Source organism: Dipteris shenzhenensis, chromosome 9 (assembly GCF_047967505.1).
Source record: "Dipteris shenzhenensis isolate YYH24624 ecotype China chromosome 9, Dip_SZ_1.0, whole genome shotgun sequence".
In the NCBI taxonomy this organism is placed as follows: Eukaryota; Viridiplantae; Streptophyta; class Polypodiopsida; order Gleicheniales; family Dipteridaceae; genus Dipteris; species Dipteris shenzhenensis.
The window spans coordinates 50,296,114-50,315,615 of record NC_141604.1 but is presented as its reverse complement, the minus strand read 5'-3'; the positions used below and the strand labels follow the sequence as shown (position 1 = coordinate 50,315,615).

The window sequence follows — 19,502 nt, the reverse complement described above, 5'->3', positions numbered from 1 at the left end:
TCACTTCATCGAACACTCTACGTACTACAGCATTCTTAAGGCTTTGTTTACTATAGGTTGAATGCATGCCTATTGAGAGGTTGGCTATAAGCCATGTTATAGCATCATGGGCATCATTGAGTTTTTCTTGAGGGCATGCTAAGTGGGGTTTAAACAGAGCTTGCTTAATAACAGCACCGCATCCAACATGTTCACCCTTGCCATGGCTAGACCCAAAGAAATTCCACATCATGTCTAGACCGGTCAGGGATTTGAACCTTGAGACAAAGTAGAATCCATAGGCTAATTCAAATTGAGAGGTAGCACCATCTGACCACACCCAATGTTGTTTTATATTTTTTGCATGGGGATTTTCCTTTTTTAGCCATTCCCAATGCAGTAGAAAAGCATGGGTGTCATGTTCCCTATCATCTGAAATGTAGAAATGGTACATGCATTGCACTGACCTGGACTCCTATGAGTCAGCAAGCAGATTGGCATCAGGCATGGAAGAATCAAGCAAATGATTGTACGTGATGTGCACAAGAATTGTTATCTGCTTGTTGTAGTAGTGAGCACTTTGTATCTCGTCTTGTTCTTGAAGAGAATAATTTTTTGCAAAATCTATGACAGATACAATAGTGTCACGAGGAAAATTGGCAAGGCACGTCCTGAACTCCTTATCCTGCCAACTAGGCATGAAATTATGAAGCACATATTTTGGGATGGATTGAACCATGTGACCTACAAGCTCCCTTGGCTGGGTGCTCTTATGCGACAGTAGCCATCTCTTTCTATCGAATCCTTCAACATTGACATTTTCAAATCTCCTCCATTTTAGAGCAACATGGTTGTCTTCCCTCATTTCATTTGGACAGACATTGAATGTATTCTTCTTTAGCTTTAAACTGCAATGCTTGCATGTGCCGCGAATGCATTCAATCCTGTGCCACTCATGGTCTCCCTTTGGACAAACCACTGGCTCCCATAGAGGCCTTAGGCTACAAAACCTACCCTCTCTTGCAACACATGATGAGGATCTAGGTAGCCTACATACTGTGCATTCATTGGGGAGGCATGGGCATCGATCCCCATGGAGCAAGGCTCCAACATAACCAGATCTCAAGTCATTCATAGCTTGTCGAGCCTGCCGGTCAAAGCCTATGTTTGTTTTGCAACAACAAACATTCCTGTCTTTGAGTTTCCTGACGTACCAGGGCTTACAATGCTCAAAGCTCCTCTGTCAAATTGAAATGTTTAGATTCTAATCCATAAACTTGAGATACAACTTCATCTGCTAACCCAATATATGGGAACAATAGAACAGTGAGCCCCCTTTTTGCTAACTACTAAAAGAATGCAAAACATAGTCTAATTAAAGTATATAATGAAGCAAAATAATTTTCAACCACAGCGTTGGTTTAGGACAGTCACAATTTCAATCACCAGGCTAGTTTAGGACACGTGTAGGACAGTAACCACCATAGGCTGGTTTAGGACACATGTAGGATGATCATAATTTCAACCATCAGGATGGTTTAGGACATTGTCATAGTTTCAACCACTAGGATGGTTTAGGCTGATGGTCTCAACTTCACATATTAGACAATAACAAGTATATCGCTTTCTAAATTTCACCATTAGAAAATAACAATATATTGCTTTTCATTTTTGAATTTCACAATTTAACAGTGGTATATGACCCGAATAGCAAGAAATTAAATTTAACAAATTTAAGTACTAAGAAACACAATAATTTTAACCATTGGGCTAGTCAATAACTAATGTATGTTCAACCACGCTAGTTCAAGACAATCACATAACTGGTGATTGAGCTGAAGCAGCCACGGTCGCATGATGTTCCAACCACCGGGTAGTTTAGTAAAATAACAATATATTGCGAAATATATTGCTATTAATTTCCACTCAACCATGCCATCGGGTTGTAATGTCTGTTCAACCATGCTGGTTTAGGACAATCACATAACTGGCGATTGAGCTGAACCAGCCTATGGTTGCATGATGTTCCAACCACTAGGCTAGTTTAGGACAATTACATTTAGTCCAAGCCTGGTTTAAGAAATGAAACAAGTAAACTATCCCCAAGCTCAATCACAAACAACCACTGAGCTGGTTTAGGCACCACTGACCTACATTGTATCTAGCATGTGTATGATGTGCTCCTCAAACACCTTGTGTCCCATCCGCTTCTTATAGATGTCCTTTCTATTTGGAGAAACTCTCGTATTTTTGTACCAAAACATCAGCAATGACTTCCACACTTAGCTGTCTCTCCTTTTCTTGCGTTCTGTTGAAGCCCACAAACTTTTTGGATCAGGATGATCATGCATTACTTCTGCTCTACGTTCGACCATTGGAGCCACGTTGGTCCTTTTGATTGAAAAAATCTTTGACATTGTGTACCCAAGCCATTTCTCCTTTGTTTCAAGGGACACCAACATAGCTAATGTCGTCCTCTTTGCAACTAGTTGATCTAAGTTGTGCACCCCTTTCACTTTTTGTAGGTTATTTCTCAGGTTAGAGAGCATTACCTCTTAGGCATGCATCTCTTGAGGTGTTGGTAGGGTTTTTACTCTACAAACTTTAGGGTCCAGGCTAAAGCTTGTGAAGACTTGAGACTGGAAATCACCTGAATGGCCTGATGTTACTGCCTCAAATGCTCCCACCAATCGTGACACCAAAGCTCGTGTTCTTCGCTCCAATGGCAATGATCGAAAGTGTGCATTTGCAACTGCTTCTTGCTGTTGCTCTGTAAGGAGTCTTCTTTCTTCTCGTTGTTTCCCCCTTCGTAGATGTTGCAAAACTGTCTTTCGTTGCTGATTCAATATCGTGCCAGTGCTTTCCTAGACCTGTACTCTGTTCCTTATGCCTTGACCTAGCTTTTTGGATTTCCAATCTCATAGCCTCTGTCTGCTTCTCTTGTAAGCCATGGCAAGCTGCATGTTGCCATTAATGCCATGGCCACAATTAGTCTAGAATAGACCTAGAGAGGCTAGGCGAATGATAGAAGACAACTTACCTGAAAGAAGACAATGGCAAATCAAAGTCTGCACAAGGTCACATCGAGGTGCATGTGGGTTACGGGGCATTTGCAAGGCGAGGGCAGGTTATAGGTACTTAATCTTCCAAGATTTGATGGGCAGGATGTGTGAAAATTCAAAATTTGCCAGAGTAGCAAAATTTCAGCTGTCAGTTTTTTCCCCTCCAGCGATACACGTCAGTAGAATTGGATATCCCGAACAAGTGCAATGTGGCCTAAAATGCTTCAAAACACAAATAGGCCAAAGGGCATGCTGTCGGGTTTGATGCTGTGTATTATTAAATGCAATAACCTTTGGCATGCTTATGAGCCATATAGCAAGCAAGTGCATGGAAAAAGAAACAATTCAAAATTGTATATAGTGTTGGATTTATTAAAATATATTTACACATGCACAAATTGCACTTCTTCCATTTTAGGGGGCATCTAGATACCAATACCAATAACTATGAATGTTTTAAGACCACCATGCAATAGTTTGGATTCCAAATTTCCAATCCTTTTTGGTTTTCAAGAAATTAAAAAAAAAGTTATGGAATGTGCCCTTAAATGGGTATGCATCACTTTGGCACAACATTGGAGGCCCATTAACCTATGCATAATGATCTCATTTAGGTTGTCCTTGGGTTGAGGAGAAGCTCACATGGTGTCCTTTTGAATGATTACTTGGTTGCACGTATGTATAAAACAAAATTTTGATGTTTTTGAATAAATTGCTATATCCTATAGCCTTCAGGATGCATGCTTCACATGCAACATAGTACTTCGGTCTCGTTCTAAATCCTTATTCCATAATTTTTTTCTCATGTTCAAGTTTGGAATGTGTACTACAACTTGAAGACAAAGTTTGCCGAATTCCATTGAGCAATGCACAGGTTATGGGTCATGCAAGATACCTATATACAAAAAAGTCCTTGAACCTCACCAAAAATGGCTACACCCAAGCAAATAATGACCCAAGTGTTTGAAAAGAGTAATGGTGTACGTTAGCATTTGGTTTACTTTAACATTGGAAACTGGTCCAGTTGTATAGTAGGCTAGATAGTTCGATAAGACAGAGGAACACACACACACACACTCTCTGTCCCCTCGCCAGCCCAGATGAAAAGTGGACAGGTGACGGGCCACAAAACATTTGCTATGGTCATCCCCGAGACTTTGATGAAGGGGATGTACCAACATACTACTTACCTATACTGAAGGTAGAGGGGATTAATGTTTGGATATATGCTATGTTGTTAAGCCTTATGCAAAAAGTGAGCATATAAGTGAAACTTGAAAAGTGGGTTTTAAAAGAACTCGAAAGTGGACCATGAAGGAGAAGGCATAAGAGCTTTATATATGTCCTCCATTGATGGATTGTGTTCCTTGTTAATGGCTATGTTTGACCCTCCTCTAAGGACTAGCTAGGATTGATTGACGAGGAATTTGGGATGGCGAAGACTATGTTTAGCCTTGGGACGATGTAGTGTATACATTAGAAAAGTATTGCCACTACCTGACCACACCAAAAGACCATTTTATTGCTTTTACCCTACGAGTTGTAGGTAGTTGTTAATGTGTAAATGGCTAGAATCAGTAGCTACAAAGCTATGCATCCTTCCCTTATATGCTTCAGTTCATGAGCACTATACTAGGTTTTGGGTCTTGATAGTTTACTCAGCCAACCATTCCTAGCTCGAGTATTCTAGACACTAGGAGAGTCTTCAGACAAACGAGGAGTCTACACCCGGGTGACTACGGGAGTTCCTTATGGGAGCTTGAGCACTTAGTTTGTTGGTGGCCATGAAGGCCTTCGTTTTTTGTGGTTCTCGAACTTATGCCTTCTCATTTGTGTATATAGTTGCAGTGTTTTATGACTACTCTATGAGGGCCTATCTAGGTACCAAAAAAATGGTGGGCACAGTCAATACCTCTTTCAAAATCCCATTATAATATAGAGAACCCTTTTTCCTAATACATCTATGTCAAGTTTGATATATAAAGAAAGAGAACAGAGGACTCCTTGTGTATTAGCTATGTGTAATATTTCAAAATAGTGGGTTATTTCCTTCTACCAAGATTTTTGGATTATAAGTTTACTTCTTGAATACTGGAGGTTTAGGGCTTTTTGGGACTAATTGTTGATAGATAAAAGGCAAGGACTACGATCTACAAGTTGGTTTGGCTTTACTTGTAATAATCCTTGCAGAGCTTATTGCGTAGATTTACTTTAGCCATTTTTCTTGAAAAGGGGGAAGGTATGATCAAACAATAATTACGACTTTACCCATAGGATTCTGTGCAAATTGAGTAAGTATGCCTTGAATTGTCTAAAGAGCGATGGAGTGCCCACCTTGTTGGAGGGGCATTTAAGAATTGTACAAAAGATTGGAGCCCATTTCTTGCTATTGGAGGGCTATTGGATAGTTGTTGGTTTGGTTTACAACTGGATAAATAGTACACTTTGTTGCATACATGATCAATAGTACTTTACCTTGGTGAATTCAATTATATCTGTGCCATAACAAAGAGCTCCTAGGATTGTTTATTGATTACTTTTGTGCATTGATATGGATAGCAATTGTGCATGGGTGTTGAAGCCTTCTTTCTCATTTTGAGCTAACTACATTTGCTTGTTTTGGATGGTGGCAAGTGATTAATTATAAGGCACAACCATTGTGGTTTGACCAGGCAATCTAGTTTATTGCTCACAATCTACCTTCCTCTTTCTCAAGCCATCCATTAAAAGCAACCAACTTTCAATCCCTTCTCCTTTTTATGAAATCTAATGGCATGGTCCAATTTTGCAAAGCTTCACTCACCTTCTACTACATGAGGGAGCTGGTATTGACAACAGTGAGAAATTTGGAGAAGAACCCACAAGCCCCCTTGCTCCCACAACCTTCTCCCAAAGTTAAATCCTATGGGGAGCTTATGTTGAAGTCACCAGACATGCAGTCATTGAAATATTTTGGTCCAGCAAGGAAGGCAAGGTTTGTTGGTTATACCAGGATGTTTGCTCCAAGTAGTATCATATATCCTATTGAGCCAAGCATGTATCTCAAAAGAGGAATCGGTGCCAATATCATCAAATTGAAATCTATTGTGAGCAAGCCAAAAAGACCATAAAACAAGAGCTCTAAGGGTGACCCAACCTATTTCTTTGCCTATGGTTTGAAAAAATGCACGCCCACAAAGACCATAAAATAAGAGCCAAGCTAGGGCCTGGATAGGATTCCTGCGACGTTAGCTTGTGAAGCATTGGGGGGAACCAAGAGCTACAAATATGAATTACGATATATATATATATACATATAGAGAGAGAGAGAGAGAGAGAGAGAGAGAGAGAGAGAGACCCAGCCCCCACAGACACACACGTTCACACACATAAGAGATTTATCTTTAATCCCCCCCCCACACACACACACGAGAGCGTTCACACACATAAGAGATGTATATTTAAAAACCATTAGTATGTAGTAAATACATCTATATGTGAAAGCATTATGGGAACACTTGCCTCTCTTCTTTTGGGCATGCATTTTTAGCGACCATGGGCAAAGAAATAGAGTGAAAATTTTAGCTTTCTTTTCCTGCTTGCCATTGCATATACATGACTCACAAAAGGTCATGGTAAAGTGGAACTTGTAGCTTTTCCATCTAGTTGTGATTTCCGGGGCAGCCAATGAGTTGAAGATTTCCCCCAACTTTGCTCAATAATTTAAAAGCTTTTCCTCTAACTCTACTCTTTTTATTGCAACCAAACCATATTTTTGGTGAAGTTCCCTTCCACCCCCTTGAGCAACAAGCTTGCATTGCGCGGCACTATCATTATCTCTCCCTTTATATAATTCTGAGATTTGTACAAATTCCCCCTTATTTTGGCAAAGCCACCCATGAGCAGCTCGAAATGCAGCACCCAAAGGAGCAGAATCTGCATATAAGGACAAGAAAAAATGATCGATCATTAGTAACAAAATAGGAAAATCCCCATTCTTGATAAAATACGTGCTTCAACACATTATGCGGTGAGCATTTCATCATTTGATGTAGAAAGCAAGCGAAGAAAGAAATAAACAAGCTTATTACCAACCAACAAAAGAGCCCATAGCTTAACAAAACCACAATGACCGATGAAGGATGAAGACAGATGAAAACCTTTGATGATCAAGTATCTGCTTTAGCAAATTGCCCTGCCGAGTGTAGATGGCAAGAATGATCATGTCATACTTTATATGCAAAAGGTAATAAAAGAGTGCGGATATAAGACAAAAGGTAGGGATGGCACAGGATGTTGTGATCCATAACAGAGAAAGAGGAACAGTGGTCAAATAAAGGTCAGATTTCAATGAGGTGCTTTGCTACTTCTATTTGAAGGTAGAATAGTTTTCTTCAGGCGTTGAATGAGACATGGCAAGCCCCTATCAACGTGCTAGTATTGGATTAAGCTACCATGAACTGAAATTCATAGGTTGGGGCAATAAAAGTGGCACCAGAGCCTCAACAAAGAATGATCATGTTATTGTAAAAGTTATTATCAGACCCTTCGTGATAAGCTGAACAAACGTGGGGATGGCACAGACTTACTCATTAAAAAGATAGAGCAGTAGAGCAGTGATGGGGTCAAATAAAGTTCATGATCTAAAGAGTCCGTCTGTTTCTTGGAGAATTATCTTCAGAACTACTAATCTACAGAAAGTTAGTTTCCTATGTCGAAGCATCGATCACAGCCCATTCAGGAAGATGTATCCAGCTTCGCACGTCCCATGCCTTTATCTAGTCTGCAACTCATATGAAGGATGCCATCTGCTAACATCGCCCTAATATTGACTCAACAAGTATGGGGAACAAGGCACTCAAGGGTGTCTGCAGGTTGGTATTCTAGCCCTTCACTGCTACTACCAAAACATCAAGATAGAATGTAAAACTGGACAGTAGGCCTTGAGCTCCCATTTTGGATTCCAAAGTTACACAGTGCCTTAAGAAAAATGTTCACCTAGTGAGCATCGAAGCGGATTGACCCCTCTGTAACATCCTCAAAGAAATAGGAGGGGGCCTGTGTCACTTACAGTAGGTGCCAATAACGGTCTGTTACAAGATTGTGGGCCTACCATAACTGATAGACCCCAGATGTCTATAGCAAACAATATGATTACAGAAGCCATACAAGAAAGGAAAAGTTCAACTTCTTTCCCCAAATCCAACATTGCAACTGATGACGACCTAACAAATTTCATAAACACAGAGCCCGAAAGACAGAACCAGAGACGAGATGGGAGGAGGAGGAGTACCAGATCTGTCTGCAGTATACACAGGGCAGCCAAAAATCTCAGCGATTATCGTCAGAAACTGACTATTAGCAGATCCTCCACCAGTTGCAATAATACGCTCTGGAGGGCTCGGCATACCTCGTCTCTCAGAATGTGCTCTCATGGATAAGAACTGGCCCTCAATAACTGCCCTGACCTGATTCTCGCATGAATACAAACCCAATATCTCATTTCACCAATCAATACATTTTGCATTTTAGAAATCGATGCAGCTGTTAAAAAAAAATATAATGATCGTGATGCTTTCCTGATCAGAGAATTTACAAAATGTACCTCTGCAACAGAATCAAATTCTTGAACTTCCTCTGGTCCAGAAGAATGCCCTTGCCTGAGATCACCAAAATCTTTTTTGTACACAAAACGATGTTCTCCAGCTGCAGCAAGTCACAGCAGTTCTCAAAATGAGTCACTCGCAGCTTCAATCCTGTGTTCTCAAAATTGACCAGCACAAAAGCAATTGAACACAGGTCAAAGATGTTGGCACATGCCAGGTAGAGGGGGGAGGATCTCTGGCTCTTTGTAGTAGAAACCAATTCTTCCCTCTGCACTTCACATACATGCTCAGTTAGTCGATCAACATCTACATGCCTTTAAATTTACTCTGGGCTACTCCTCACACAAAGAACCTGAAGTTTGTCACTCCTAACAGCAGCTCAAAAGCTAATAAAAGTAACTTTAAGAATGGAAAGCCTGCAATTAGCAGAAATCAAACCATTTAGAGGAAGAGTCTGACATAGTATCTCATTAAATCTCTCCCAAGATCCATTCGCAAGACGATTTCGAACTTCTGCATCACACAGTAAAAGTTGTGACTAGTCCGCAGAATTCTCTAATTCATGACTCATGAGCTACACCACGAGACATTGGAGCAGTAATTATATATTTAGCTTGAAACAACCAAGGTTCTTTTGAATGGGCAACAGAAAAAGGGAGATGGCAGCCCATGAAACCAAGTTGCAGACACTAGAGCTGGAGACATGGCTCTACCTTCCCTCAGTAACGAGCCGTTCTTGTAGCAAAGCATTAACATGTAGCAACTTGGATCCACAGGATTTGGGAAAACATGACCTTCTAATCCAGGGTGTGGGTCTGATGTTATCCCGAACACCTTCATCAATTCAGAAAAAGAAAATCGGTCATTTACTTGCATGTACACGTGACTTGACCCCATAGTCAAAAGAGGTGCATAAGATTCCCTCCAAAGCCACTAAAAAGTAGTTAAATTTTCATGTATTTAAAATACAGAAAGACGCGTTATTAGTTATTTTATTTTATTTTTAAAAAACTTGTCGTAAACAGATATTCAAAGTAGTAATCAAGCATCAGTGTGATATAAATGCATTAAGAAAAGGGCTTCTTTTGCTATTGTGCAATACCCGGTGTACTCCATTTGCTCCCTCTGCAGTTGACAGAGAGAGAGAGAGAGAGAATGAGAATGGCAGAGATAAATGAGGTGCAACTGGAATTGTTATCTGACGGTTCCCTTGACATGGAAACAATGGCCTCTATTTGTACAGGAAAGTGGGCCAATTTGCTCACTAGTCAATGTATGCAAGTGTGCATAGATAGTATGGACTGTCACTCAATACTCGTACCAAGCCTGTTCACATACCTCCATAGTCATCACCACAGCCCCAAAAGTAAATCTAGGCTGAGATGCTCATGAAACCTCACTAAACTTCACTCCTATCATCTATAAATTGCGACTCGATTTACTCCTGCCTTAAGTCTTAAATTTTGACATTTATGGTTGGGATTCGCCAGTGGTACAATCTACTACTTTGATTGTATTCTGCTATCTACTTCTTTTATCATATTTGACCTTAATTTCTATTGGGCTTGACTCTTAAAATTTGAACTTAGAAATTGGATGATTGTCATTGATGGGTCAAGCTCTATGTTATTTTAAATTTGATGCTTGAGAATACAAGTTCTAATCCCTCAGCTGCCAATACAAAACCATTTGATCCAGTGGTAAGGCAGCAGCATAGCAAGGGTTATAGGTTGAAGGGAGATATTTCATCTGATAATCATAGAGAGGATTAAACACACTGCCAACTCTATTCACGCCATCCAGGGGGGACTAACATTGCACACAAGTGTCAAAAAGCCATGTGTACCAATATTCCCATCTAGTCAACCTATGGATCAGTAGGAGTATAACTATATGCATGTGAGATAATCAAAGCCTGTATCCCTAGAATGAAAATACGTGGGTAATTTCAACAATCCAATTGCACAAAAGAGTTAGACATACATGTGTAGGGGGGAGAGAGAGAGAGAGAGAGAGAGAGGAGAGAGAGAGAGTTACAGTGTCACTGGTACCCAAGCTAATAGCAAGATCACCTGGGCGGTTCAGGGCCAAACCTGCAAAAAATTGCAGTTGCTACTCAAATTAACCAACATTGTGCAATAGACTGAGCTCTCTCTCTCTCTCTCTCTCTCTCTCTCTCTCTCTCTCTCTCAGAGTGTCTCACACACACTTTTTTTTTTTTGGGTGAAATCATTGATTGATTATATTATATGAGTAGTAACCTCAAAGAAAGGTTCTACAATTACATCAACTGAAAATTTCAGTATATGCCCAAAAGACCTCATGATCTATGCAGCGGGTCTGCAAGCAATCAAAGAAAGATTGCTGCAGAGAACGCCTAAAAAAGCCAAACAGAGAGAAAGTAGGATCACCAAAGACTTTACAATTCCTATATGTCCATAAAGTCCATAGTGCCCAATAGCGAACCCAAACGAAGAAAAGATGAAACTCCGGTCTGGATGGATGAAACCCAAATAGCCAGAAGAACTTCCCAAACGGAACAGATGGGAATCTCGCTCGCAGGTGCTATCGAAGCAGATCAAGAAACTCATGAGAGCATGGACAATGCCAAAACAAGTGAGGCACAGTCTCCGAAGAAGCAGAACACCTATGGCAAAGTGCAGGAGCAATGTGTCGATGAGCTAATAGCTGTCCAGATGGAAACACTCCCAAAAGAACTTGCCAAAAGAAAACCTGTTGCCGAAGTGGTACTTTATAGGCCCAAAGTTGCTGTAATCTTTTCCTCCACCACTTGGCTGGGCGATGCATTCGCCAAACAGAATCACCTCTCTCTGAAACCCAAGGTTGAGGCAAAAGGATTTTATACAATGCAGGTACAATAATCTGAGATAGGCTCAAAGGATGAGAAGAGGACCCTGGAGAAGTCAAAGTCCAATCTTCTAGTCGGTCCAAGAGTTCCAAAGGAGGAATCGGAACAAAGGGCGAAAGCATAGAAGTAATTTGTTGCCACAAAGAACGATAATGAGAGCCCAATCCATATGTAGTGGCTGCTAGAGAAAAGGGGAGCACAGTACCAACATCATCTATAACATCAGCAACCGAGGTGATGCCTTTAAACGAGACAAAGTAGGAATGTCGAGGTTCCTGTAAAGCCAAGGGAGGCTGAAAGACTTTCGACCAGTGAATGCTTTCAGCTCTCAAAGAATTCTCAAGCAAAGATTGCCGTCCATTCCATTCCAGATGAGAAAGAACATGCTTCCATTCAAGAAGCAAGCGGGAGACAAAAGGGCATCCAGGCAAAGTGCCATCAGTGCAGCCAAAAAAGAAATCCCAGTGATCGAGTTGCCAATGACCAAACGCAGAAATACTGACATGAGTGACCAGAGTCCTAATCATAAGAGCCCAAGGCTGGTCACCTTGCAGAAATTGCAGCAACATTTTCCCCCTGTGGGCAAGAATATGCACATGAATATCTGTGATGTTCAATCCACCATGCATCTTGGGAGAACAAATGTGATGCATCGAAAGCAGCCTGAGACTTTTTCTGCCATGTTTGGATCGCCAGAAGAGTTCCATAAAGACAGACATGAAAGATGTAAGATCTGCCTTAGTGAACATAATCAATGGCAAGTAAAATTGAATATATGCCACAAGGATGAACTGCACTATTCGAAGACGAACGTGCAAAGGCCAGGTTGCCAGTTTCCAATACTCAAGCTTTTTCCAAAGCTTAGCCAAAACCCAATCAGTTTGTTGTCGGCGAGTGAGTTCCCACCCCAAAGGGTAACCAAGATGACGAACAAACTGAGTGGGTGGAATGATATCCCTCGGCCATAATAGACTATGCCAGTCTTTGGAATGCAAAGGAAGCAGCTTAGACTTCTAAAAATTAACATGAAGACCAGCTGCCAAACCATAAATAGAGAGGGCCTGCATCAAGGCACCAAGATCATGGGGCGTATTCTTCGGGGTAAAGAAAGAATCATCAGCATAAGCTTGAGCAACCATGCTGCGATTAGCATCCAATTCCAAGCCATGAAGTGATCCTGTAGCAAGAAAGAATCATCAGCATAAGCTTGAGCAACCATGCTGCGATTAGCATCCAATTCCAAGCCATGAAGTGATCCTGTAGCCACAAGATAATCAATATATTGCAGCATAAGATGAGTAGCAATGGCATACAGTAAAGCACTGAGAGGGCATCCCTGGCGGACCGAACAACGAAGAGTCCACTCATCAGAGATATCCCCAGAGATAATGCAAGCCGCATTGCTATCTCTATAAAGCCAGTAAATAACCTGCTGCATTTTTTGTCCAAACCCCAAAGCTCGCATAGTTTGCGAGATGAAATCCCATTGAACTGTGTCAAAGGCTCTTGCAATATCTACCTGCAAGAGTAGAACATCATGCTGCGTGTATTTGGCATATTCAATCCCAATATAAGCATTGGCAATGTTATCTGTGATATGGCAACGTGGAACAAAGCCATATTGGGAGGGATGCAACCCATCATGCAAATAACCTTTAATCTGATCAACCACCATTTTGGCAATGATCTTGTAAATGACTGGCATGAGTCTAATTGGCCTCCAATCACCCAGTGAATCACATAGCTGCTTTTTTGGATTCAGCTTGAGAAGACCCTTTTTCCATGACAAAGGCATCTGCTGATTTTGCCATGCTATATTTACCATTTGCAGCAAGGTGAATTTAAGAAGATTCCAGAATGCAAGAAAAAATTCAACAGTGAGACCATCCCATCCTGGAGATTTCCATCTGCCACAGGATCTCAGTGCATCAGACAATTCCCTTTCAGTGAAGGGATGTTTAAGTTCCAAAGCCTGAGCATCAATCAGAATTGGATGGACATGCTGCAAAAGAAGCTGACGTGTAGACACGACACGAGGAGAAAGAGTATCCAGATGCCCAAAATGAGTGGAGAAGTGCTGCGCACATAAATCAGCAAGCTCTGAGCGAGATGTTGACCAAGAACCATCAGGCATCCGGATCCGACAAATATTGGCAGCCTGTCTTTTGTAGTGTAAACTCTTAAAAAATTACTTGGAAGAGCAGCCTTTATCCAAAAATGCCCATTGTTTGGATCGAGTTTCCCATTTAGGAAGCTTTCTGCGGATCATTAGATTGAAGAGAGAATTGAGCCTGACATAAGAGCATGCTTTCCTCTGAAGACAAAGGGCGAAGATGAGCATGCTCAATCAAACTCTGACATGTAAATTTGGCATGTGCTACAGTCTCCCTTGTGGCTTGCATATAGGATTTGCCATAATCTCGAATAACTGCTTGCATCCGAGTAACAAAAGCCTGCCAGGCATAATCCAAACCAATGCGTATCTGACGAGAGAGAGGCTGAATAGCATCAGAGACCAAGGCTTTAAAGTCAGCATGCTCCAGATAACTATTATTAATCAGCAAAAGCCTTTGGCAAGGCAATCTATCAGTGGGAAATTCATGTAAGGAAAGCCTCAACCAAAGAGAAGCATGATCCGAATGTGTGAAAGCATGATCAACCCAAATCTGACAAGTAAAGGCATCACAATGCTGTGGATCAATCTGATACCATCTGTCCAAGCGTGCCCGATAAGAAGATTGAGCATTATGCTGAAAGGTATAACCCGAAAGCATGGGCTGTAATTCCTTCCAGAGATCAACCAGGCGCAACTGAAGCAAAAAATCAGACCATGCCTGTGTTTCAAAAGCCAACATATGAGTGTGGCATGAGGTGTTGTCACCTGATTGAGGGGCATTATTAAAGTCACCACAAATGAAGGCATGTTGTCACCATGGATAAGTATGCATGGCAGCCCAGATCAAAGCTCTATCACGAGAAGACTGGGGGGCATAAACCGATGCAAATTCAAAAATTTCCCCTTGAATAAGGCATTGAACAATAATCCATCTACCATGGCGATCATTGAGAGCCACAACAGGTTGAAGGTCGTGCTTTACCAAAAAAGCCACAGCAGAAAAGGAGTGCTCTCCAGCATAGAAGATATCATAACCAGCAAAATGGCCTATTTGACCAGCATACATATGCTGATTATGCTCTTGCAAAGCTTTATATCAGGCTGCAATTGCCTGATATACATCCAGACCAGTTTCCATTTGCGACCATCACACATTCCCTGTACATGGAGAGTAACACACTTCAGATGATCAAGCATATTTACAGTTATGGGACAGGTATGTACAGAAACTAACGGGCTGTCTACGTCTGCATTTCCACCTCAATGTCCGGGCCTCTGCCCTGGGATGAAGCATCAGCCTGAGGAGAGGACAAAAGTGTAGCAACTTCTTCTTCAGGAAACAAAGTCCGATTTGCAGTCACAGCAGCCCAGGTCAAGCCAACACCAGAGTTTTCAGCAGGTGTTTTCCCATGAGAGGATGCACCACTTCAAGTCTGAGAAGTCAAAGGTCGCCTGGGGGAGATCACTTTGCGAGGAGTTTGCCATCCATCAGTCAAATTCTTTTCCCCCTTCCCCTGAGGTAGAGAGGACAAAGGCACAGCAAAAGAAGCATTACCATGTGAGACAGCCGGGGCTTTGCCTTTGTCTTGAACAGAGAAAAACTGTTTGACCCCTTTGTTTTTGACCACATAAGAGGCATTTGCATTCTTATTCAAAGGCTGAACCATTTCAGCTTGCACTGGCATCCGTGGAGCTCGGGAAGGGCATTGTGAAGCCATGTGCCCAAATTGCTTGCATTCAAAGCAAGCACCTGCAAACAGCCCCCACTTGAGCTTGTAAAAGGCACTCCCCATGGAAACATTATTCACAGTGACCGAATATGAAGCTGGAGTCGGCTGATCTGTATCCCACAAAATGCAGAAGCGATTCGAATTTCCATTGGGTCGTGGTGGACATACCACCTTACCGAGCGAAGCTGCAATTTTAGGTAGAAGAGAAGACAAGCATTGAGGAAAATCCACAACTTCTACCCAAACAGGGCAACGATGCCAAATCAATGCCTGGTAATCCCGGGTGGGAGACCAAGGCAGAACATGGACCATCTGCTGACCATAGAAAAGAGGAGAGTGCTCCAGTAAAACCTGACGGTGCTTCTCATCAGCCATGATGATCTCAAAAAAGCCCCTCACTGCATAATGAACTTTTTTTACATGAGAACCACCCAAGGTTCGAGTCAACCAATTCCCAACATCTGCAACAGCAGGCATCCGTCCTGGGAAGAAAATTATAATGGCATGCTTTGCATACTCCTTAACTGGATCAAATATATCATCCACTTCCACCATAATGCCAGTGGTGGAAAGTGGATCTTTCCAACCTTTACGGGTGTCTTCAAACCCTTCATGCATAACCTCATAAACAAGCTGAGCCTCAGCACAGTCATGAAGGGAATCATCTGAATCCATCACCTGTTTTTGTTTCTTGTTGGAAACCAACTTGTCTTTGTGAAAGGTTTTCTCATAGGAATAATCTGCCATTCGAGTTAAGGAAAAAACTTGGAAGCAGCAACGCTTTACAAGGAGGAAAGCACAGCAGGTACAAAACTGTACGGTGTTTTCCTGGCTGTACGGACGAAATCGTATCGATTTTGGACAGTACGAAAAAAAAAATTCCCTCTCCTCATCAGCCATGATGATCTCAAAAAAGCCCCTCGCTGCATAATGAACTTTTTTGACATAAGAACCACCTAGGGTTCGAGTCAACCAATTCCCAACATCTACAGCAGCAGGCATTCGTCCTGGGAAGAAAATTATAATGGCATGCTTTGCATACTCCTTAACTGGATCAAATATATCATCAACTTCCACCATAATACCAGTGGTGGAAAGTGGATCTTTCCAACCTTTACGGGTGTCTTCAAACCCTTCATGCATAACCTCATAAACAAGCTGAGCCTCAGCATAGTCATGAAGGGAATCATCTGAATCCATCACCTGTTTTTGTTTCTTATTGGAAACCGACTTGGCTTTGTGAAAGGTTTTCTCATAGGAATAATCTGCCATTCGAGTTAAGGAAAAAACTTGGAAGCAGCAACGCTTTACAAGGAGAAAAGCACAACAGGTACAAAACTGTACGGTGTTTTCCTGGCTGTACGGACGAAATCGTACCGATTTTGGACAGTACGAAAAAAAAAATCCCTGACAAAAAAAACTGTACGGACTTCCCCGACTGTACGGACTGTACTGACAGAATCATACGGATTTTCTGACCGTACGCATTTTCGAAAAAAAATTATTATTTTTGGCAAGCAAACTATACGGACTTCCATGACTGTACGGACTGTACGGATTTTTCTGACTCTACAGACGAGATCGTACGGATTTTTGACAGTACGAAAATTTTTATTTTTATTTTTTTTTCGGATTTTCTGACAGCGCGTATAGGACAGAAAACGGACGCCAAAAGGAACCTCGAGGGTGTCAAACTGAAGGAGAAACAAGCAGCTATAGCGTGGGAGCACGAGGGCTAGCACGGAATCTCTCTCTCACGGGAGCTCCACACACACGATCTGTGTCCCACACACACACACATGTATGTGTGTGTGTGTTCGTGTGTGTATAAGCATATTTATATGTATGTATCTACATACATACATCCCACATACATAAATGTGTATGTATATGTATGTATGTATGTATGTATACACGCGTTCATGTGGTGTGTTCTCTCTCTCTCTCTCTCTCTCTCACACACACACACACACACACACACAAAGAGAATCCGGGGGTTTGTAGTGGTTTGTTTGTACGTCTAAAGTCACGTATGTGTTTTGACTCTCTACCTATTTTACAAATGACTGTCTATGCCTGCCCTGTTGAATAGTGGAAGGTGAAATAAGATTCATTTTTACTATACTACCGGGAGGGGAAAAGAAGGCGAATATTTTGCAGATATGAAGATTAAAGTTTTACCGGCAAGACTGTTTGGATTGTCTCCAGACCACTGAACTATAAGACATTCTGAACTAAATTTGTACCTGCGCAAAGTCAATGGAAAAAGTTGTTCAAGCACACGTTTTACATGGAAACAGTTCTCAGGATAATAGGACTTCTTTTTTTTATTGAAATAGGACTTCTTAAATATCACACGAACAGTTTGTAAAGCCCAAGTACCTCTCCACAAAGAAGGCATTCAACTTCCCAGCTATCTCATGTGAAGGCACCAATTTACCCAATTTTTCTTCCAAATCAGGTGCTGTTGACTGCAAAGAAAGAGATCGCATCACTTTATAGTCCGCCAATCATTTCAATCTTTGGTGAAAGTACAACTTCACCCGAGACATAAGACTATATGAGTGAAATCTTTGCAAACGCTTACATGTAATACTGCCTTAGACCAGGCTCGCTGCTTTAAATCCATGAGATTCATCCCTGCCCCGTCTGAGTAATCAATGCTGACATAAGTTCCTACTAGAAGAGACGCCATGAAGGAACTCACTAACGAGATTCTTTCAGTATTTTCATAAACTTCTCTTTGAGTTTCATACATTTTCCGGATCTGGGGTCCAGTGAAACGCTCATAGGCACGTGAGCCCGTGATATTAGAGAGTGCAGCTGCCCCGCCAATGGCCTCTTCAATAGCTCTGCATTGTTTCGCAGTGCTGCTATCCATCCAAATAGGTGAATCCATTGTAGAGAAAGCATCCTTCAGCTGAATGGCAAGACGCTCTTTAGGAACTAATCGTTCAAGAATAGAATCCGAGGCCCCTCTCCTCCAATAAACACTCCCGTGCTGCTGGCCACTGCCCGAGATTGCTATCACTCTTCTGAAGGGGAAACTAAAATTTTCCAATTTATCGAGGAGTAGCTCGAGTGCCTCTACCCACATTAGAACAGGTGCTGTTACTCTTCCCGCCGGCCCTCTGTGCACCCCATCCTTGGTATTATAGTGAGGCAGCTCTGAATCGAAGTTGACTGACTGAGATGCAAAAACACGGAGGTGGGCATCCACCGCCGTAGCTTTAAGAGATCTGGAGTCGAATCAGAACAAGAGTGTGTAGATAATAATCAAAATCTTGTCAAAAGAAGCAACTACAAAAATTCTGCCAATGCAACGAATTGTAAAACCACAAGAGCGAAAGTAAGTTGTGAATTTCGAATACACACATAGCCGCGAGTACGTACTGGAGTGAAGAGCAAAGATGGGATTCATACAAGGCAATCTGCTATGGCAATGAAAGACAATATCGAATTCAAGCGAAATAGCCAAAACCCAAAAGATGAAACTCAACTGGGTGGAGCTGTCGAGGCCAAGGAACAAGGCATCCTCGGGGAGGTGAACGTGGGTCATGGTCCAAGATGAGTTTTTTCCTACAGTTCTCAGTGGTGTTATGCCGCAAACTTGACACTATATTGGTGCGAATGCCTTCTTTCTCGGTGATTAACACTACCTTAAAAGCAACTTTATTGCTTTATGCTTTATCGATTGGCCCATTCAATTTTTGGCCTGCCCCCTTTCGTCCACGTACACACTTGTCATCTGCACACGTGTCATCGGCGGTTTTGGCTGCATGGGTTTTGAAGCATGTGTTGTCGATTGCTCCATGCGGCATCTTGCATATAGAATCCGGTTCCATGGGTTTCGGAGGTTTGGAGTTTCTCTTTATTAGCACTCGCTCTCCTAGAGACAGTGCTTTAGGATTGAGTTCACTCGGAGTTTTGTGATTATTCTTGGTTTTTTTGGGAATTTCTAAAATTCTTAACCTCTACTTTTAGATAGCTGTTGGCTTTTCAACTTTTTAGCTTGTGTGTGGCTGTTGACTTTTCAGCCCTATAAATCAATTCTGGGGCTCCACTCTCCCTAGAACCATTACCTTGGCTTTCTCCAGCTAGAAGTCTTCAAATCACTTCAAGCTTTCTGGTCACTCATCCAAGTCTTGCGTGCTCGTTTGT

General features: G+C 41.8%; 1 protein-coding gene across 1 annotated transcript; it reads right to left on the bottom strand.

Annotated features, from left to right (window-relative positions):
• Positions 1–6,514: 6,514 nt before the first annotated feature.
• On the bottom strand, positions 6,515–18,978 carry XK-2 (xylulose kinase-2). The gene is made up of 11 exons (XM_087378977.1): positions 18,842–18,978; positions 17,929–18,580; positions 17,724–17,812; positions 17,523–17,587; positions 10,664–10,719; positions 9,340–9,460; positions 9,065–9,139; positions 8,841–8,894; positions 8,626–8,726; positions 8,314–8,488; positions 6,515–6,956 (listed from the first exon to the last, which is right to left on the bottom strand). Exons 1-11 carry the CDS (start codon positions 18,898–18,900, stop codon positions 6,736–6,738), a joined length of 1,668 nt encoding a protein of 555 aa, XP_087235103.1. The 5' UTR covers positions 18,901–18,978; the 3' UTR covers positions 6,515–6,735.
• Positions 18,979–19,502: the final 524 nt, after the last annotated feature.